This window comes from Strix uralensis, chromosome 4 (assembly GCF_047716275.1).
Source record: "Strix uralensis isolate ZFMK-TIS-50842 chromosome 4, bStrUra1, whole genome shotgun sequence".
Classification (NCBI taxonomy): domain Eukaryota; kingdom Metazoa; phylum Chordata; class Aves; order Strigiformes; family Strigidae; genus Strix; species Strix uralensis.
Window position 1 is genome coordinate 91,811,434 of NC_133975.1, and position 22,361 is coordinate 91,833,794.

Consider the following 22,361-nt stretch of genomic DNA (forward strand, 5'->3'; position numbering starts at 1 on the left):
AAATTAGGGTCCTGGTTAGCAGAGACCCTCCAGGATCTCCCTGATGTTATAGAATATGGTGGTGGTCATAGTGATAGTTCTTTGTACACACCTGTCCCCTCAATCCTGAGCCCATTGTCGGTGTCTTTTCAATGCTTTGTTACAAACCAAGTCCTGGCCATTTGCATTCAGTAATGTCCAGATTTTCAGACAGGCTGAGCAACTAGAATTTGCACTGAATTGGTGGGCTCAGCTTTGAAGTCGGGCCAAAGAGTCATGTATATCTGTGAACAACGGCCAAACTGCAACGTGGACAACTGCATTCTGTCTGGCCGATTCCCCTTGCTGATTTAGAAATTATTCCTTTTTTCCATTCCCCTGCAAGAGTTTGGCACAGAAACACTGCTCCAGACTGCCATGAGGGGGGCAGTTACATTTCAAGGAGGGAGGATATCAGCTGCAGAGCACTAGTATGGTTCTTCTGAGCATTGGCTGGAGGAAAAATTCTGCATAAAGCATGAATAATTATATTGATTTATACGGGTAGTGCCTTTATGCATTAAAATGTCAAGAGCCTGAAATAAGTTTTTGATACCAGAAACTCGAGGGGAATAATTACCACAGACTCAGGTACATTTAATTTAATAATCATGACCAAGACATAAGCTGGTGCTCCTTACATATGTAAACTGAATGTAGGATAACATAACTCACTAACAGAGTGCATAGCCATTGTATTTTCACACCCATAAGATTTTTTCCGTTTACAGTCTTCTGTCCCTAACATCATAGGCAAGGTATTTTTTAATAGGTGCTATGCTAAAATAGATCACAAATAAAAAAAAAAAAGGAAATTCTTTGTCACACCTCCTTGCTGGAGGAAAATATTTGGAAAAATCACACCTGGTTTTCGTTTGCTTTGGAGTGCAGTGAGACTTTGCCTTGAACTAGGAGCTTAGAACATCTTTATAGCCCTCCACCTTATTAACAAGATGGTAGGGAAGGATGCTGACCAATACAAAACAGAGCTCCACACAAGTCAGAGAAGTTTCCAGACTTCCTAGCACTGAAGGATTTGGACTGGCTTCTGGCTTGTTTAATCCAAACACAGCATATTCATCAGGCTCTCCAAGGAAAATCTTATACATTTCTTCTGTGTTGGACATTTACTTGATACCTAGAATTCATTTTACCTGAAATCCAGAATTAGACAAAAAAAGAGAACCAGGGCTCTTCCTTTTTTGTATACACAGACAGTATTCAAACTCAGAGGGAAAGCACTTAACAAAAGTCTTCATTGCCTGAACCCTGCGTCTACTAAATGCTTCTGCTGCTGCCAGCAATGGCAATGAATGAGCCTCAGCAACATTCCATGTACAATACTTATTTACTGAGCTAAGGAATACCATGCAAAGCCCGAGGAGTCTTAACAGCTGGAATGCAACCGTACAACTAAATTCAGACCATGAGATGATAAGAACTAACCAGATACCGGCTGCAAGAAGAAATATAGTGAGCCATTTTGAGTTGAGAAGAGAGATGGCAGCAGGGGGCTATCTCAGAAGAGAGACTCCCACCAGCAGGGTCCGTTACCTTCGCGTAGGAGAGCAGCATGTCCTGGCGCAGTATGCCATGGTGCAGGTAGATGCACATACAGGCACATGTGGCTGTGTGCACGCACATGCACGCGTTGTGCACTGTTTTCCTGCTCCTCTGGCTGGGCCTATAAAGAAACCTCTTCCTATAACCCGTCTGCACAGAACAAAAACTGATTCCAGCATGACTGTGAAGAGGCTGCGTGCTCCCACATCACGTGGCCTGGTGCATCCTGATTCACCTGGGCTCCAGCCCTTGGCCCCACAGCCAGTCTGTGTTTGACCCCCTGCTTGCCTCGGCCGGGCAGTGGGAGTGGGAAGGATGGACAAGGAGTGAGTGATGCCATTGTGCTGCCCGTCTCCATGCCCTCACTGCGTTGGGGCACTTGGGGCATCAAATTATAACTCACGTCTTCCAGCATTATGCTATTACACAGGAGGTGCAAAGGGCTGAGCTGGAGGAGAGTGCTGGGGGCTGAACAGCTCGTGGGGAGTCCCAATAATAGCAGCCGATAGCGGGTTTTCCTGCTGCAGTGGTTAAAGGACTCAGTTCAGTCAGGAATACTGGTGTTCTCCACAACAGACTGGGATTTCTTTTGACACAAAACCAATAGCTAACTGAAGCTGGAGGACTTGGCCTTCAGGGCAGCCCCCACTGAAACACAGCAGATTCGTCAGGAAGAAGACCATCAGTGATGTTATATAATTGCATTTTGTTTACATATTGTCCATATTGTAAATAGGAACACTGTTTTACCTCATCTACCTAATTTAAACGTTCTGCTGCTGCAAAAAGTTATCCCTGTTTTGTTCATGGACTGCAGCGAGTGATCCATAACCCTCGTGAACCTTGGCAGCACGTGCCCAGCTGTGAGGCAGCTCAGGCACACTTCGAAAATTGTGTCTCTCTAAATGCTCCACAGGTTGATAACTGGGGCGTGTTTAGTGCATTCATAGTGCTGCTAATGCAAAATAGAAATGCCCACTAAAATGTGAAAGAGCCAAAAACCCCACAGGGTTTTCAGGTAACCCACAGTCAGTGGAGGATAACTTTTCTGAGGGACTGTTAAACCCTGTTACAGAGTGAAGGAGGTAGCTGTGGATTGGGAAGGTGGCGTGACTCTCCTTTTACTATGAGAACTGTCACCCAAGGTTGTGTCAACACTTACAGTAGGGCCAGGGATTGCCGTTTAATCTTGCAGGCCAGAGGCACAGACACACATGTGCCCCTTGATTTCCTTGATGCCCCATGTGGTACCCCCGTAGCCTTAAGCAATAATAGTTTTTTAAAATGCATTTTTGCATTTCAGAGTCTGAAATTATCTGAGGGCTGTATCATTGCCCATCAGAGTGGTGTGGGGTTTTTTTGTTGTGTTTTGGTTTGTTTTGTGGTTTTTTTGGTTGGGTTTTTTTTTGGTTTTGTATTATGACATTGAGGGAGTATGTTGCTGGCCCGACTGTGTGGCAGGAGGACCTGGAGGGCATCCATGAGGGCAACGGCTACTGGAGGACTCTGCAGTATGGAGGGACCCCCACCTGGCACAGTCCTATCCATGCAGCTGTTTGGGAAGTGGTGGCTGGCACATGCTGTCCCCCAAAGCACACTTTGGCTCTGGTTCAGAGCATGCTAATTTGCACAGCCCGAAACCCACAAAACTACAGTGCATAGCTGCAGTGATGTACGGTTGATCAGTGACCTGTGCTCAGGTCTGCTCCTTGGTCCTTGTTTCCTTTAGTCTGCACATGGAGTCTAAGGAAACAGCCCACTGAAATGTCGTGTGTTTGTTCTTTGTCCCCAGTCCTGCCTGGCCTTGTGCCACATGCTGTCAAATGGCTGTTTGGGCGGAGTGCATGAAAAGCAAAGCAGGCACTGAGAGGAGAAAGCTGTCTCTTTGCATGTTGCCATAAAGAGGCGTGTGTGAAAAGGCTTATAAACAAGGCCTTGCTGTTCTGGCGCTATGTTTGCTTAACCACTAAAGATGAATGCATGTGTGCAAAAACCTCATCCAAAATACACCCCAGATCACCGCTCTCAGATGAACATTTTGGTGGAAACCCCCCACAAATACAGAGCTTGCTATCTGCTGCCAAACACAAAGGAAACAAAAGTTTGTTCTTATAACTGTTAGCTACTCTTTATAGAAATTGCTTGCTGTGTCTTTTAACTATTTAATAGTATATTAATTAAAAATAAAATATTGCAAAGGAGCACCAGACCCATGAAAGTCTTTTTGCGCTTAAACACAAGACTACATTTTTCCCAGTTGTATTAGCACTACTCATGCTAGATGCCTGCTGAGCATTTTGTAGGGCATTTACTGGTTTCAAGATTGGGTGGAAAAAATCAGAAAGAAGATATTCTGGTTTACAAAGGCATTGAGAGCCTGGAAAAAAAATGGAACAGAATCTACCTCCTGTGGTAAAACCCTCAGTGAAATGGCACAAGGCTGCCCTGAGGAAGGCAGCTGTACTGAGCCACAGCCAAGGCACAGCTTTATTTTGCCTCTTGGTGATTTGATGTGTACACAAGTCTGCCTTTTACTGAACTTTACTGTTATCAATTAAACAGTGAGTTAAAATACCCAAGCTTAAAAAGAAAGGTGGGGTTATTTTTTTGTAAATGCAGTTAAAAATGATCAACAATAAAGGAAAATGCACCAGTTTCCCATTACTTTCGTTTGGTGTATTTTTGTGACAGGCAGGGGCTCCAGCAGAGGTACAGCAGATGGGAGAGCTGGACTAGCCAAAAAAAATATAATGATTAGCTCACCTTTTTGGATGCGAATGACTGATCTGAATCAGTCTGAACACAAATTTAAACTCTAGATGTTGCATGTACCCATAAAGTATTTACAAAAGCTTGGTGTTATGCACTCTCCTTCCCTCCCACTGTAAAATTAGTCAATGCAGAGGAGAAGGCTGCAATCAAAGAGCAAGAGTCATGCTTCAGACTGGCTAAAAAAAGGACCAAGGCTGAAGTCCTTGTCAGAGGAGTTAAGGACTTGAAGCTTTAGCTTCCCCCTGTCAGAGAAGAGCCCCCAGCTACTACACTGACCTGGGTGAAGAAAATGCCATTTCTCCCCAGGTTCATGCTAGATAACTTCTCTTTGGCTCAGAAACAGAGATAAGTAGGGAAAAAAAAACCCCATATTATGCCTCATGTTTGCACCTTACCTTAACAAGTGGAGGCTAAAATCCAAATGTTTGCACCAGTAGGTAGGTATTTAAGCAAAAAAAGGGCTAAACAGGCCACACCCCATGCTGGAGGGTTCATCTGATCAGGTTCATCCTGGGTTAGCCCCAGGAGCCTGGGCTAAGTCTGTCACAGCAGGACCTGAGTCTGTGACTCAGTTGAACAGTCTCATTGGCATCTTATTTTGATGAGTCTCCTTCTTTCCCTTTCGGATCTGCTCTGCTTCTCCCTGACTGGTGAAAAAAGCAAATTCAGAATCGGAGCTGAAACTTGGTCTCTCTGGTGGACCTCCAGGTGTGACAGTATTTGGTCTCTGGACACAAACACATGCCCAGCCTTAATTGTACGCCTGCCATTTTCCTATATTGTTATACCTCTTCTGCAAAAGGATTTAAAGTACATGAACATGAGAATCCTGGCTGAATCTTCTTGAATACCCAGGCTGAGACACAGTAAAAGAAAACACAAAGTCACCAGCAGCCCTGTGCTAATGCTTTTCTTCTAGGCTTGGACTTCTCCCTGGGAAGTGCTGGCAATTGTGACTGCTCATGGGGAGGAGCTACATTTCTAAAATCACACTAAATACCAAGTTTTTGCCTCTTGAAGGAGGCTCTCCACAGCTGCTAAAAAATTTCCAGGTATAGCACGCTGCTAACACACCATTCAGATAGGACCTCTTAAAAGAAAAGTGACCTTGAGCAGCCCTTCTGTATAGACAAATTGGTTTTGTGGTGGCATTCCAGGTCAAAAGCTCCACTTCCCAAAACAAGCAAACCTGTCTAACTTACAGCGTACAAACAATCCTGCTCAGTTGTCCCCATGTTTTGGGTGCTGTGCTGAGCAGTGGCTAAGGCTGATAACCTGCTCCAGGACTGTCCTGAGCCAGGTGGGGGTCATCCAGGGACATGCACAGGCTGGGCCTGGACAGGAATTAGGGCATCTGGTCAGGAATTAGGGCATCTGGGGGGTTAACAGCGCTCACTGCTGTGCTGGCAGAGGTTTCCTTGGAAAGTATGAAAGCTTAAGGTGTTTAAATATGGTCTGGGGAAAAACCTGATATTCATAAACATTGACTTAGATAGACAGGGTTTTGTTTCGGGTGATGGGCTGGGGAAATGACGACAGCTTGCTTGCTTGGCATCTCCATGAGTTTCTTCATTTCGTGTGCTCAGAGCCCTTGGAAGAACAAAACCTTCATCTCCTGGCTTTCACCCTTCTAGAACAATAGTTACCATGAATTTTATTTTTGTGGGAATCCAAGACTGGAGCAGTCATATACAGCTAGCCTGGATTTCCCTGCTGGAAATGTGTAAGAAACATTTAACCCATTGCACCTTTACAATGCCCCATATTTAAGGACACAAGGGTTTTCCTAAAGCCTTAGAACAATTTACTGTTTGGTACCAGAGGAGAGTGGAAGCAGGCATGAGTCCTCCCTCCCAGACATGGCACACAGCTTCATATTATAGTCCTGCTGTGGAAGAGTTTAGATACCATCCTATGTGACCAGGTCTCTTAATGCTAATACCAAGATAGTCTATTCAGGCAGCAAGATACCTTGGACAAGGTTTTTAGCTTTCTGCTTCAAGCATTCACAGCTAATTAATTGATATGAGTATTACAAGTAGCATAAAGCTGTAACTATAAGTAATGATAAACTACCAACCAGTGTATATTGCAGTGTGACAAATCCAGGCAGAACCTTAGAAGACCCATGGGCATATGGAAGCAACAGTTTTAATAATGGTAATGGCATTGTTAACAAAAAATATAATCCACGTTCATGGGATATAAACCGGTTCCTGAAGGTAAAAGAGTTACCTGAAGGAGGGAGAAGGAGAGAATTAAGTATCCGAGCACAGAGCACCATCAGGTTAAGACTGGAAAGCCAAAATGATCCCAGTGCCTGAGGTAACACACTACGTGACATTGCTTCAGTTTGTTCCTAGCTGATTCCTGGCAGCCAGCACTCTTGGAAAATATATGGTCAAACAAAGTCTGGTAATTTTATCTTTGAGGACACTATCCCCTTCTTGCTGATGCATCTCCAGGGAGGCCCTCTTGCTGCTGCACAGCACGGTGTGTATCATCTCCTCCTGGGCTCTTTGGGGTTTCTGCTGGGAAAGCTTCTTGGGGATAAACAATGTTGAAATGTCTCACATGCATCCCAGCTTAAGAGCCACATTTTCAGCAGTTACTGTTGGCATTTATTAGAGTCTTATTGAGCAATGGCAGCTTATGCCTTGCGGGAACCAATGGCTTGAGCCACCTAAGCTGCCTCCTCAGTGCACTGTGCAGTGCCAGGAGGTATGTGTGCCAGTCAGGACACAGGATGTGGATGGTGGATGTCTGGGGAGGAGGAAACAGGAGCTGTGCAGAGGCAGATGGAGCCCCTCGTTTGGGATCACATGGCACATGAGGCTTCTGCTTCGGAAGGTCAGATGTGGTAAAAGCACAAGGACTGGGCAATGCAGCTGGTGAGATCAGCAGGCCACTACATCTCGCCTGTTAGGAAAAACATTGAGACACCTACACTACAATATAAAATTCTTTAAGGCATTGCCCCTGTAGTGACTGGTGAGCACCAGCTTACCTGTGGGTGTGGATGCCTGAAAACCCAAACCCTACTCATTCTTCAATTAACATTGGCAATAATGCAATAGATGCTTACATATGATAATGACAGGCTTCCATCTCATGAGCTACTTTTTTCAAGCCCTCCCCCTCCCATCCCTCTGGCAAATGGCAAGAAAGATGTTTACCTCTTTATTTGCCCAATATAGTGGTAGATGCAACTCCTTTGAAACAATTGCAGAAACTACCTTTGAAAATCGACTATTTCTGGTTTAACAAAAATAATTTTGCAAATGCGCCTTTTTCTTAGTAAAGTCATGCTTTCTAACCACCAAAATTACAGCCCACCCACATCTGATGATCGTTTCCTTTTTTTTTTTTTAATGTTGATAATGATTTACAGTGGAATAGAATAAAGTACATTGATACACTGGCAGGTGCAGAAAGACAAGCCTACACTCAATAATTTAATCCCATAGCATTTTTAATGTGTGAATCACTTTTGAAAGGTTGAATGTCTTCCCTGCCAGAATCTGGCAAACCCTGAAAGGTTCATTTTATTATGAAATAACTGCTTTCTTATTTGCCTTCTTCTCAGGAGTGACGCTCAGGTGGCTGCCAAGGGATTTTTTTTTTTGATTATAGAGTGAGGTTACTGCTTACGTTCAGTTGCTGTGACTTTGCAGAGTGTCATTCAGAGCACTACAAACAAATCTGTTTCGCTGAAGCTGCCCTAACTGTGCACAGCTGATTCAATGGGTCCTTTACATCAGCACCTCAAGGCAAAAATAGAGCATGAAAACATCATGAGACAAAGCATTAAGTGCAATTATCTTTCATCTGTGGAGACAGGGGATCAGGTTGCTGTTATTCTTACTCTGATCTCATCTAAGACCACAGTAATGCAGTTTGGCATGACTGATGATCCCTGGGAGCAAGGTACTGACCTGACAGCATCTAATCCCTCTCATTTGTCAGTATCAAGCTCAAACAATTTAAAGACTGAAGGCTTTCACAGGCCTGCAGCTCTGGCCACCTGGATTGTTACAGTTCAATTGCTGAAAATGGTGACAAGTCTTCTCTGCACATTACTTCCGTTGTGATGATCATTCCTCTCTCTCTGGGTATATACTTTTGACTTGCCATCTAGTTTCCAATGCAACAAAGTTTTGTGGAAGGAATGAGATCATTTTATCCAGAAAAATCCCTGCAGGCCATGTTCTTATTTCACAGTAAAAAAAAACTTTTAAAATACTTTTAAAATTTCATTTGTTTCTCCACCATTCTATCAGTCTCTAGGACTTCTTTAACTGGGGTCAGTGACCTAGTGTGGGGCCTCATCTTTACACTCTGGTCCTCAGCATTAGCCACTGGAAAGGAACTGGTAATACAGCACCACTGTTGGGATGGTGAGTTTGGCACAAGTGTCATGGGTGTCTCCCCACACAAGTACACACATGTGCAGGCATGTGTGTGGGTGTGCACATGTCTATCCATCAAGAAGGTTCTGTCTGGTCCCCTGCAGGAAAAGATTCAGTTCAACATACCTATCCACTTAATACAGCAATTTCATAGCATTATTGCCCAAGTTTTCACTCTGATTTGTTCCAGTTCCTTATCTCTGCTCTGACTGCTAGAAGCTGTGCTGAGGTAGGCTGGTGTCTAACAGATGGGCCAACAGGAAGATGAGGGGGGACCCTCACAGTACAAGTCTACGAAGTCTCAGAGTGGTCTTCGTTACTTCGATTCAGGTTTCTTATCTGATCTATGAAGAGGAATCAAAGAGCATTGGTGGCAGGAGACTGCTTCCTGTGTGGGAGAGAGGCACCAGGCCACTGGCCAGACCTTTTGTCCTGGATGCTTTGCTCCTTGTCCAGAGTCCAGATTTGAGATATTGCAGGAATTGTTAAAGTTCATTTAGCTACTCTTTGCTCTTCAGCCACGTAGATATCAATGATATAGAAGTTTAGACTTACTGTGGGGCCATGAGGGAGACAAATGTAGTAGAAAACCTAGTGTAATGAGAACAAGTCAAGACTTCGTACAGATTATAGGTTTTTTCCTTTCCCCATATTTCCCCAAAAGATTATTATATAATTCCTATTCAATCCAGCTTCCCAATAGGCTCCTGTTAATCAGCTTAGGTTTTGGTCTTTCTGAGAGCAGTGGTCTGGAGACTAGACTTCCTCCTTGCTATCCTGCTTTTCCTCTCCTTTTACACTGGAAGACTGATTGTTCACATGTTTAGTTTCAGATTCCATTAAAAATGAGTAACACTGCAGGACTTTTTTTCCCTGGTAACCTCATGCAGAAAGAATTGGCAAACAGTTAGGGAATTGCTGGTTAACATGTTGTAAAAATGAAAGACTGTGGAGACTACAAAACACTGCAAGAATTATGTAACAAACGTTCCCTTTGAGACTTCTGCTTCTGTGGTGTACAGACCGCCCAACCCTCTTAAATCTTATCCGCTGATATCTGCAAAGATACTCGCAGGTGGCTGCTGCTCAGTCACAGCTTGCACCTCGTGCTCTGCTCAGTGCTCCCCATTTCTGTCTCACAGTCACCTCACTTGAGCTGTCTGGCTTAAAGCCCCTCTGCTCTCCCACTAGGTAACTTGGAGTAGATATCACTTAGGTGATATGATGAATGACAGAGTCGTCATACACAAAAAGTATACCAGATGCAGTCCTGTTTAATTACATTTAATAGTTTTACTAGATTTAATACATAATTAAAATAAGTTCCAAGGGTAGCGATTAACTTAAAATATATCAATACATTTCCAGAGGGCTGGGTTAAGATATAATGGTGAAGGGTCTGGTATTCATTGAGGCAAATATCATTTTTCTCTTCCTGCTTCTAGTGGAGATGGAAGCAGTTTTGTTTTATTACCGCTTTGTTCTAGGCTTAGGGTGGTGATGGAGGCTCGTGTCACTGCTGTCCCATCTTCCTTAAAATCTGTGGAAAATTGTGCAGACTCTCTCTCTGGTTTGATTTTGAAGGAAGGTGTTCTCCTGTCAACAACATACATCACCAGAAAATCAGGCACAATCTAGAGGAGTTTAAGTCACTCTGTATATGTAAGAACTTGTTAGGCATCTAGCTCAGCAGCAAAAATCTACCAGGCAGAGGGATCAGGATTTCACATCATAGCCTGTAAGATTTTTACAGGCTCCAAATGCAACAGAAATTGATTTACACTACAGGCCAAATTTCTGAATTTGGCTGTGGCTGTGTTTAGATTCACAAAACAGCCTTTGAGGAAAGTATTCAAACAGTGCAACTTTAGACAACTGGTTTGGCTCCTTAAATTAGGAGGCTGGTTCCTTTCAGACCCTGCTGGAGAGAATGTTTAGAGGAAAATCCAAAGCACCTATTGTAGACTCCTGCTCAGATTCCCTCACCTGTTGGAACAAGTTTCTCCCCATTTAGCATACAGGTAACCCAATCTTCAGATCAGATACTTCATTTCAGTAACTCTGGTTCCTACAATAGGTGATATAAGAATTCCTCTGGGTGTCCCAGTTTTAAGTCACCAACCACAGAAAAGGTATGGCTGACTATAGCAAGGCCCATTTTTAAAAACTGGCTGTAGCACATCATAAATGGCACAAACTAATTGAGGCAGAGTCATGCTCTGAAATAATGTATTTTACTGGATTAGAATCATAGAATTGTTTAGGTTGGAAAAGGCTTTTAAGATCACCTAGTCCAGCTGTTAACCTAGCACTGCTAAGTCCACCACTAAACCATGTCGCTAAGCACCACATCTACACATCTTTTAAATACCTCCAGGGATGGTGATTCCACCACTTCCCTGGGTAGCCTGTTTCAATGCTTGACAACTCTTTTGGCAAAGAAATTTTTCCTATTATCCAGTCTAAACCTCCCCTGGTGCAACTTGAGGCCATTTCCTCGTCCTGTCGCTTGTTACTTGGTTAAAGAGGCTCATCCCCAGCTCTCTGCAACCTCCTTTCAGGTAGTTGTAGAAAGCAGTAAGGTCCCCCCTCAGCCTCCTCTTCTCCAGGCTAAACACCCCCAGTTCCCTCAGCCGCTCCTCGTAAGACTTGTGCTCTAGACCCTTCATCATCTTTGTTGCTCTTCTTTAGACACTTGTCAACTACAAGATAGTGAGAGGCCCAAAACTGAACACAGTATTCAAGGTGTGGCCTCACCAGTGCCAAATACAGAGGGACGATCACTTCCCTAGTCCTGCTGGCCACACGATTTCTGTGACATTAGTGACAGAGGAGCGGCACTTTCTGACCTCAGGACAATCTCCCTTTGTAGGTGACTGCTACCTGAGCACAAACAGCACTGAGGTCTGTTCAGCCTTGCGGCACAGAGCCCCTACCTCAGGAGTGAGCTTTTGCTGGTTAGTCTTTCAGCAGAGTCTCTGTCTGGAAAGTCCCACAGTCTTGTCTGGGAGGTCTCTGTGTTTGGAGCGAAAGGCTGCACCAGCACAGTGGAATGTGATCTGTTACTGTGTTCTGCAGAGTTAAAGAACACAAATAAAAACCTTCTGAAGTAGCGTTAGAGGCAGAGTTTTCCATTTCTGGGTCCATAACAATTTTCTCTGAACATCATCGTTATAACTGTGCTCTGGCTTCCTTTCCAGTAAGCCACCGCCTAGCGAGGTGTCCAGAAAGAGATCTAGATTCAGGAGAAAAAGCTATTGATGAAGATCCAAAGCAACTCCTTAATAAAAGGATGAATGCAGCCCTTGGACAAGGCCCCTCCCTGGGAATAACCTGATGCCAGCCGCAGTACAACTAAAAGGCTGCTTTGCAAGTCACCCTGGGCATTCTCCTGCCAGGTCATTCCATTGCAAGGCTGCAGGTGACTTGTGTACTGCGGTCTACCAGAGCCAAAAAGCACAGCTCAAAATGCCCCAGACTAAGGACACCACCTCATTCTTTTCTCTCACCATCACTTGCTTAAAACTCAGTTCATTCTTGCAGGAAGTGAGAATGTACCTATGTTATTCTGTAGTGACTGCAGCCAGTCCTCCATCAGTGCCCGAGAAGGTGCTGAGAAGAAATACTCTGCCCCATCTCTGAGCCTGTAAATAAGGATAAGAGAAGGTGAATTCTAGTTAGTCTTGCCTTATACCTTCTGTCCTTGTGAATGGGGCAAGCACTGTAAGACATTTCAGTATGCTTCCTAACAACACACAGTCTTAGGTGACTGTAGGCAAATACAACCGTAGAGGTAGCTGTGTAGGTTTTTATTAGTGCAATTCTCCATAAGACTTACCGCAACATGAAGGCGTTCTCTTTCCTGATGTAATTTACCAGCCTCTCACATTTGGCACCAGGAATGCTGAGGGATAGGAGTGTGGATGCATTCTGAAGGAGGATGAAATTAAAATAAAACGTATTCTGCGTCTTTTCTGCTAGGATTCAATTCCATACCAACCCGCAGGCTGACTACACACCCATACTACCTCTTTCTGCTTCTAACTTTATAACTGGGATCACTAAATAGGAAGAACCACACAGGAACAATGGACAATATCTTGAAGGCAATTCTTGAATAAGATACTTCTTTGAAGGAATATGTTTGAAAATTTCTGAAAGCTTATTATTCTGTCTTATAGTTGGTATCAATTGAACAATTGTTGAATTTTCACTCAGCTGACATGCGAAAGAGAACCGATTACCCCACTCCCCCAAACAAAAGCAAATGTAACTATTTTCTTTCAAATCCATTTTTACATAGGTAAACACAGAGATTACTAGAAAGATTCAAACCCAAATTACCTTAGATGCTTCTTTTTCATCATTATAGAAATCAAGCTTCAATCCATCAAGTTTTACGTAGAAGGATTTCCAAGACCTTGAGCCTGGCTACATGAATAGAAATGGTAATAAAAGCCAATTATTAACCATATATTTTATTTGAGTAGTGAAATCTTGCATGTGCAACTTCCACAGGAAGCCAGGAGCTGCCCATATATTATGATCACAGAAGCTCTCTTAGTCATGACTATCTCCTAGAAAAACAGAACCTGCTGTAGTTACTGGTGTGGGTGATCCAGGAAGGGTCATGACATAACCTGGTGCAAGCAAGCTCTACACCATGTTGTGGTCAGCAACATCTTTGAGAGAAATTGGGTAATCAAAGTTATGTCTATTTTTGGCCACTAAAAGCTCCACTTTTTTCCCACCTGGAACACTGGCCCTTGCCTGCTGGTCACAGTCTAGTTTTGTTAAGTATGTGGTTTCAATCTAATGTGGCTGCTGAATTTTTCTCCATTTCCTAAACTAACCCCAGTGGAATGCTACTGAACACTGTGCAAAAGTAGCTGCTATTTCCTACCCCAACTATGTGCCACTGAAAGGTTAGCCTAGTGCCATGACACCCTTCTGGATGAAGGATCCTATTACTTGTGTATATTCTTATTTTGTTGTGCCAGTGAATCAAGTTGACAATTTGGTCATTCAGAGAAAAGGAAGAAACAAGTCCTGAGGAAGGTAAATCATAGCTTTACTTGTTTGATAATATGGAAGTTCAGTATCACAACAAAGTAAATTCAGTGTATCCAGAAGAGAGGAAAAACTAAATTTCTCTTCCAGAAGATGGAGTCCATACCAGGTTCAATTTTTTAAACAGGTCTTTCAAGTTAAAATTTCAGAGGAAATGGTTTACGGAACAAATCCAAGACAACTTGCTTATGTGCAATACCTCAGCAGACACTCAGATGTTTACAGATTGGTGGTGAATATTAGAAAATTTCCTGCTCTGTTATGATCATTAGCCTACTGACCTGAAGTGATATTCTTTCCCAGGATGATAATTTAGATTTCAGTTTCATTCAGCCTTGGATTAAACAAACCACTTCTTCAAAGATAAACAGAAATCTTAATTCTCTTCTAGCACAGTTAGAAATTATAAGCATTGGGAGCATGGGAGTGAGGACTTCCTCTGCCAACATGCTGATACAGGGTCTTGAAAGGTGTATTTTTCTTTTTTTTAAAAAAATACTGATTTTTTTTTTTCCAATTCAGTTATATTGAAACCTGTATTTATAATTTGTGGAACATAATTAACACGTTCATATGGCCTAAGCTCTGGTTCATAAGTCCGTTAAATATAGACAGAGCCTGTTCTGCATGATTCCCATGACAAGCAAAGATTCCGTTGTCTCGTTCTCTTAAGGACTTGATCAGGTAGTGCCAAAGTCAGTGGACACTTCTTCATACATTTTAGTGGTAACTGAATTAAACCCACAGTCCTGAGCTCCTCTTCAGCAAGAGTTTATCCTGAAAAAGTCAGACCAGATCTGGACTATAACTCAAGGAAAGATGAATTAACCCAGAGTGATAGCATTTGTTTCTACCTGTTGTCTTCCTGGAAGGAGCTGGTCTCTCTTTTCTAGGAATCCCTCCATGGGCTGGAGTCTTGCAGAAACCTGAGACACACAAGAACATTGCTGTTTAACTTTAAAATAGCCCTTAAACATATGTTACAATTTCTGAAGGTCTTTCTAGATAAATTCCACACAGAGAAATTGATCTCTACTGCCTTTAGCCTTTACATTCACAGCACAGCTAGAAATCCTCTCTAGCTTGCAAGTCACATCTATGATATACTACCTAAGCGAAGAGAATTCACATCCTTCTAGAACAATTTACTCATGGAATTTACTCTATTATGGTGTATTAATTATTTAATATTATTTTTATATTATTAAATAAAATTTAAACTTAAATTGCTAAAGTTATTCATACCACTCCTGCAATAATACTGAGTTACACCAATGTATAGTGTTGTACTACACTTTCCTCTCAAAGTGCGAGAGGGGAAGGGAACAATTCTTACCTGTCCATGAGTTAACAGTGCATTTCCTGACAGGATAAGCAAACAGGAGATGCTGGTTCTAGTCTTGCACCAGCTCAGCTCTTTGGCAAGGGTGGCACTAAGTCCTGCCTCGCTGACTTCTAAACTCAGTGGACACTAAGCACCACCACCTCACATGGAGGGTATGGGTAAACCATCAGTCTTGCCTCTTTGTGAGACAGCATCTCCTGGTTCTTAAGTGCTCTGCTGAGTATTCAGCAGCATGAATAACTTCTAGTTTGGGAAAGAAAATGAGAAACCAATGCAGTTGTCAAGATCTAGGCTATAAAGCTGAGCAAATTAGAAATGCTTTTAAGCAATACCTAGCTGCTTAAGTTAACTATTTTTTTGGAAAGTGTATTAACTGCAAAGGCACATAAAGTGCCTCTTGCTGTTCGGATCCAAAAGTGTATCCACTAAAATGCCCACTATATAGTGTTCTTTGTGACTTTCTCACAAAACTTCCTATATTTCCTTACTTTAACTAGCACAGGATAGCAGTTTTGTGAGGAAAGACCCAGGAATTCCTGGGACTTACCGAAGATGTATTCTCTAATCTCTCCAAAGAGGAGTGAGACAGCAGTAAGTTTGGTGATTTATCTAGTGACCTTTGGCCAGGCTCGGATGGAGTTGCCATTAGTTTTGTCTGCAGGTTGGAGAAAGAGGATCCTCTAGCACTTTTTTCCTGAGGTGATAAAAGGCCTGTGGCATACGATTCTGACAAACTGCTGCTGCGTTGCTGGCTTATGGGAGTAGGAGATAAAGGAGAGCTTAAAGAACTGTGACTTTCCAAAGATGTAGGTTGTGGACCCACCATCTTTGGTGTAGGTGGAGTGATAATCTCACTGAGCTTCCTCTCAGCTTTCATTTCTGTTTTGTTGCTGCTCAGCACATCTGGGACTCCCCCAGCAATGATTTGTTGGAATGTTGATGGAGACTTTTCAATGGGGGAGAAAATAGTTTCAAGTGGGGCTATCCAGGACAGGCTGGGTAAGGTCGTGGATGACAGTGGCATTGCGCTCTTTATCTCTGTCACTTTTGGCGGGGTATTCCTTTTGTCAGATGTTTTTCTTTTCAGAGAGGGAACCCGTACAACTTTGCCTTTATCCTTCTGCTCACTCTCTTCCGTGTCCACTTGTTTCAGAAGATTCATCTCCCTCTGTAGGACACAAATATTGCATTTTTTAAGATGACCTTCATTGCATTCATGGGTATTTACCCAACATTTTTTTTGTTTTAAGTAGGAATAGTTTTTCAAATATGTTCTCTCATGGCATTGAATTTTAAGGCCTGTACCTCCATTGGCATTCTTAGAGTTAGAACTCAACTCAATTGCTATGTGCTGAGCATTATTCTGTTCACCAAACCATGAATACTGATGGCAGTTAATCTCAAATACAGTGAATCCTGCCCTTGCTAAGTTCTCTGGAGGCTGAGTCTTTAATAAGCTCTAGAGAAACTACGCTTCTCTTCTGTGGCACTGCTTCTTTAAGTTTGCTGCAGGAACAGTGAGTATCCGGGGGTGTTCCCATGGAAAATTTTAGAGTGGAGGGCCTTTGTCCTTTCATTTAACCAATTTTCAAATCACTGAACAAAAGGCAGACTCAGCTAAGCTGATTTTTAGCCTAATGCCAAACACAAAATCTATGTTTTGGTGGTTATTTCTGGAAAATAATTTTTAAAACCATTGAAACAGCATCTGGGAGGCTGACTGAGTATTTTTGGTACTTAATACAATCCACTGTAGAACTCTGATGCCAGAAGGAAAAAGGCCTATCTCTGCCTTGGTCTCCCTTTATTTTCAGGCCTTTGCTATCCCCCAGCACTGTCATATGGCTGCAGTCCTGAATGAATCAAATCTCTCTATCTGTGTAGCAAGGCATCACCCTGTTTCTCACCCAGCAACGTGCACTACGCATCCTTTCTGCTGCTCCTGGCAGAGGAAAGCTTCCACTTGCCCGCTAGAGCTTTTGCAAGCTAGTTGGAGTCTTTTGATCCACAGACAGGTCTCGTTCTCAGCTACTCTATCTGTAGTATCTCAGCTCTGGTCACTCATTTACTCCATCTCAGCACAGGAGTTCATTCTTACATGGAGTGACTGAGCCCCAAACATTCAAGGACCCACATCATCCTGTCTCACACACAGTTCAACCACCTTCTACTTCTCACCTTAGTTTTCCTGCTGAGCTGAGCAAATTTCTCCTCCTGAGCTGCAAGCATCTTTTCAAAATCATGGTGTTTCTTCAGTAATTCCTCTACTTCAGATACTGAACCCTGCATGGGAAAATTATCAGATATGGAAGACTAAAATCAAGTCTCTCAGAAGAGATTATGCCTAAGATTTTCAGACTTACCCATTCTATTTAGCCAAATGATGATTCTGAAATTTTTGTAATTGATTGTCTAAACTCCTGGTAGTGTGTTAAAAATCTTAATTTACACTTAAAAGAAAGGTCTGTAGCTTGCAGTCTGTCTGCGGTACATGAGAAAAAGAGCTCAAATAACAGCATACTTTTTTCTGCAAAGCCATGTGGTACCATGGGTTCCAACTGTAACTGCTTACATACGGATTAAATAGTTGAATTCCAGCTTGTGCCAGACACAGAGTTTATTCCTGCCCTACAACACATGCATCTTTAACCTCTGTCTTGCTCTCTGCTTAGTTTTTGATACCTCAGTTTGTGACATTGTTTTCCCATCTTATAAACCATCAGAAGACAGTCAACAACAAGAAAAAAAAGCTATGGATGCTGATGTTTAAATTGGAATTTACAAGCTAGCTATCAAGCCATCTGTGAAAAATGTTCTACTGAGCAAGAAGAGGTGGGGAAAAGCCCTTTTTCTGTTTGAAACTGTCTCTCGGCATAAGAGGGAAGGTTGAACCCCCTGCAAGTTATCTTATTATGTGAAAAAATGGTCTGGAGTTCTCCCCAGTCTTCTATCATCCCCTGGAAGTCACGACCTCCTGGAGCCCATCACCACGTAAAATGCAGCAACTGTCCTGGGCTCACTTCTGTAAGAGGACAGACCTCCTGTGCATCTCAAGGGTGCATTACTGTTTAGATTGTGATTAACTTTAGGCCCGAGCTGATACATGCTTTAAGCCCTCTGTATATGCTAAGAGGAATTTCAATAGTGTTGCACTGTTGTTACTCACCCCATAGCTAGGATCTGAAAGAAAGCTCTCCTTGGCAGCTAGCCATGCTTCTGCTTGTTCTAGCTCTCTGCGGAGCAATTGAATCTCCCAGTTTTCTTCATATAACTGTTTCCTCATGTCCCAGCTCTCCTTTACCTTCTTCATCAGCTCCGACAGCTCTAACAGTTTTTCTTCAATCTGGAAAAATAACATTTGCAATGCCAGGAGGTGAAAAATCCAATCAGACTTTCATGTGACAGTCAACTAGTGTGTAATCTGCCCTCATGATCCAGAAGATGACCTCTAGATAACTTTGTAGTGTTAACATAGTTTAGAAAGGATGTCCGAGTCCTCATTTTTCTTACTTGAATTCATTTAGCTTGTATGTTGTATAGCTATATATTATAATTGTATGCATATTCCACATACTGTATGACCAATATTCTGTTATATGCTTTCCCATGATAAAACTTTATACCCAGGCAATTTGTATTATAGAACTAGTGAGAACCAGAAGATTCAACAAATACATCAATTCATGGCAAAGCAACAATGGAGAGCCTTAAACTGTGAAAGTTCTCTAATTCTTTATACAACAGAAATAACGTAATCTTGTATGAATTCTGAAGATGTTTTTGATGGTGTGATCTTTGGATCTACAGACAGTATGAAGACAAGTTTGAGACCACTGCAAAGGTCAAAGTCTAAAGGTACATAGATAGCAGGATCACAGAAATTTTTACATTCTTGCCCCTTTAGCTCTATAACATTTCTGAAGAATTACATATCTTCTGGTGTACTCAGGGACATCACTCCATCACATTGTGATATATTTTATCCTATGTCTTGTGTAGTTAAATGCTAAAATCTCATTTATTATCTCACATCTTTTCTGTGGAATACCTCCCTACCTCCCACATAGCATGATCAATCCAGTGACTATTCTTTTATGGTCAGCTTCAAAATCAGTTTTTAGAGGAGTAGGAACTTTAAAAGGTGTTTTCTTTTTCTACATGTCACATGAAGTCTGCAGCTTTTAATAGTAGAAAATTGGATTCTCCTGTTTAGTTCTTCTGTGCTGAAAGAGAGACAAAGCTGCAACTCCTGCCTGTTTAATGTCTTTGTTCACTCTTGTTTATAAAATATTTAAATCATCAACACACCTCCACAGACATGAAGTGTCCATTTCTCATCAGGTCACCTCCTGCCTGCTGCATTTCTTCATATTTTAGCCACTGCTTATCTATCTCACGCTTGTATTCCTCATGACGCTTGATGAGCAGTTCAGCTCCCAGGACATCATTTGCCAGTTCCTCGGATATCACTAGTGCATGCATCTCATTGGTCCAGGCCCTACAGAATAGAGGCAAAGGGGTGAAAGGGAAGGAAACCAGGTCTGTTGAATACTCAGGAACACACACATCCCATGGCTGTGGATACGTGTATACAGACTTATATCAAAATATATGAATATAAAAACATTGATGAAGGTTCACCCACACGTCTATGGATTTTTATAACCTGAAATAATGTTCCTAGTGCCATTTCAATACATAGCCTGTTAGAAAGGCAGCTGCAGCATCTATACATACTGAAGCATTGCACATTCAAATCCTCAGAAAGACCTATACCTGCAAATGTCTAGGCTGTACACATGTGCAGTGGTTTTATACGTGGTACAGGAACACAGAGGCTTTTAGATGTCCATCCAGCCTTACCACCATGCATGAAAGTACTTCATATGCGTACAGAGCACTCATGCAAAGAAGCATATTGACAGATTTTAAGAAGCATTTTCTACTCTATGAGCTTCAACTGGCTTAAATGAATGCATCTTGATTTACCTGGGCTCAGGATCTCTTCCTTAGCATAGTAAGTGTCCAGAAATCAGTGGTAACCACTTCACTGTCTTTGTATTTCTACTCATGTCATGGATTAACTCCTTCATTAACTACACTGAATTATAAATGTCCATATTTCTTCTGTGAGAAATTTTAAAAACCACAATTTTCATCAAAAATGTACCAATTTTGAGGAAAATTACATTAAACTGAGAAAATATAATATTTTAATGTTGGTCTGCCACTTTGAGTATAACATACTTTCATTATTTCAATTTTTACATTAGACCTCTGCTTATAGATACTTTGGCATGATTGATTTAAACATAATGAGACATTTAGCTCAACATATACGTTTTTGCAGATGCTTTAAGCATTCAGCATTTTGTTCTAATTCAGATTCAAAAATGAAAAAAAACCCCATGGAATTTCCCAGCACTTGAATTCTTCCCAAAAAATGACCCCTAAAAAGAATGGACAGAAGAGTGGGTGCGTATGGGCAATGGCATTAAACACATGTGTGCAAAACACTTTCAGCACTTGAGGAAGTGCAAACTTATTCCAGAAAGTTATTTTTAATGTTGTTGCTTTGACTCTGAGAACAATGGGCACCGGTGTCTGTACAGGTGTACAAATTACTTGACTATCTAGCAGAGACTGCCCCATCTTCCTGCAGAATCAACAGTATTTTCAGTTGGAATTGTGAGACTACCAAATCTATCCAGAGTGACTGAATTCTCCAAGACTGTCTAGGAAAGAGTCTAAAAATGTGGGTTTGTCATGCACACTGTGCTGAAGTGGAATGACATGGCCACCTCTGATGTGTGGTAAATTCTGCGAAGTGCTGTTGAGAAGATGTCATGCATGATTATTCAAAGAGATTTGCAAGCAAGCTGCAGAGCACCTGGGCCAGGAGTCAAATAACTAACAGGTGTAATTTAGAAAATCCCATATAGGAAAGACAAGAAATAAGGCCCACTGCCATTCTCAAGGGGCCAACACATACATCAGCTCCCTGCAGTCATTGAAGTAGAGCTGGACTTGTTCTGCCTGGCTCAGTCTTGCCTTCCTCTCCAGAAACTTCTTGTCCAGATTTTCCCAGCACGCATCCACATCTGTGAGTCTTTCCATGATGTTTTCCTTGACTTGAGGGTATGTGCGGCTGAGATGCCAAGCCTCTCCCCGAATCCGTTCCAGCTCTTTCATGATGGCTCCTAGGTCTCTCTGGAATGGAGACAGAATGGATTGTAAGTCCAAGTCACTACTTACATCTATCAAAAGCAGATTTTAAAGAGGGCATATCTTTTCTAGCCACTCACTGCACAGAGGTTGGAAATATGACTCTGTCAAGACTTTTCCTCTCAGTTTCTTCCTTATGCCTTTTACCATTCATATCAAACATCAAAGAAGCTTCTTTAGATGTGACACACTGAACATTTTGATAAGTGTGGAGCTGAAGTCTCTTGTAGTTCAGATTTGGAATCACAATAACAATTTGGAATAGATTTTAGAAAAGAAGCTCATCCTTAGAAGCAAAAACATTAACAATATAATATCACAATGTTAAAACAGGAGGAAAAGGCCCCCTTCTGTGAGCACAAAGAGTATTTCAGGATGCCATACCTTTATCTTTTGTTGGCCTGCAAACAAGGCACTTGAGAGGATTTCAAATCAAGTGTCAGTCTCCTTTTTTTTTTTGCCATTTATGGTTTTCTGCTACTGCTTCATGACAGATCCCCTTACCTCTACTCCTTCAAGCTGGCTGAGAAGTGTCTGTACACCTGGAAGATCATATCCATAATCTTCTATATCCACCACTGCCTCTTTCTCCTGCATCCAGCCCTTTACTTCATCCACATCATGATCATACTGGTGAACTTGCCGGGCTGCTCTTAGATTCTGGGATAAAGAAACAATTTAATGATAATACTATATATCACTTCTGCAGCACAGAAAAGGGCAACCCTAGTATGTCCTAATGCAGTACAGACTGAGCAAGAGTGGGAGCGAAACACCTTCCCAATTAAGTCACCTGAAAGTGAGGTGTTCAAGCTAACCTAATTTCCCCAAGTTCTCTTTGTCAATGGAAACAAACAGGTGTCTCCAAAGAGCAATTTATCTTGATGTAAGATGAATGATCAAGATGGAGAGCATGAACTACCCTCTAAAGGTAACTCTCTCAATCACAGGAAGTGTCC

General features: G+C 42.1%; 1 protein-coding gene across 1 annotated transcript in view; it reads right to left on the reverse strand.

The window, feature by feature from the left end:
• Positions 1-10,025: 10,025 nt before the first annotated feature.
• The window catches only part of SPTBN5 (spectrin beta, non-erythrocytic 5), a 100,869-nt gene continuing 88,533 nt past the window's right edge, over positions 10,026-22,361 (reverse strand). Inside the window, exons 58-69 of the mRNA XM_074867849.1 lie at positions 21,907-22,062; positions 21,170-21,387; positions 19,486-19,675; positions 18,344-18,520; positions 17,356-17,460; positions 15,725-16,345; positions 14,687-14,758; positions 13,107-13,193; positions 12,601-12,692; positions 12,321-12,406; positions 11,699-11,834; positions 10,026-10,358 (exon numbers count right to left, since the gene is read on the reverse strand). Coding sequence (XP_074723950.1) covers positions 10,184-10,358; positions 11,699-11,834; positions 12,321-12,406; positions 12,601-12,692; positions 13,107-13,193; positions 14,687-14,758; positions 15,725-16,345; positions 17,356-17,460; positions 18,344-18,520; positions 19,486-19,675; positions 21,170-21,387; positions 21,907-22,062 — 2,115 coding nt within the window. The 3' untranslated portion in view covers positions 10,026-10,183. The remainder of the gene's footprint in view (positions 10,359-11,698; positions 11,835-12,320; positions 12,407-12,600; positions 12,693-13,106; positions 13,194-14,686; positions 14,759-15,724; positions 16,346-17,355; positions 17,461-18,343; positions 18,521-19,485; positions 19,676-21,169; positions 21,388-21,906; positions 22,063-22,361) is intronic.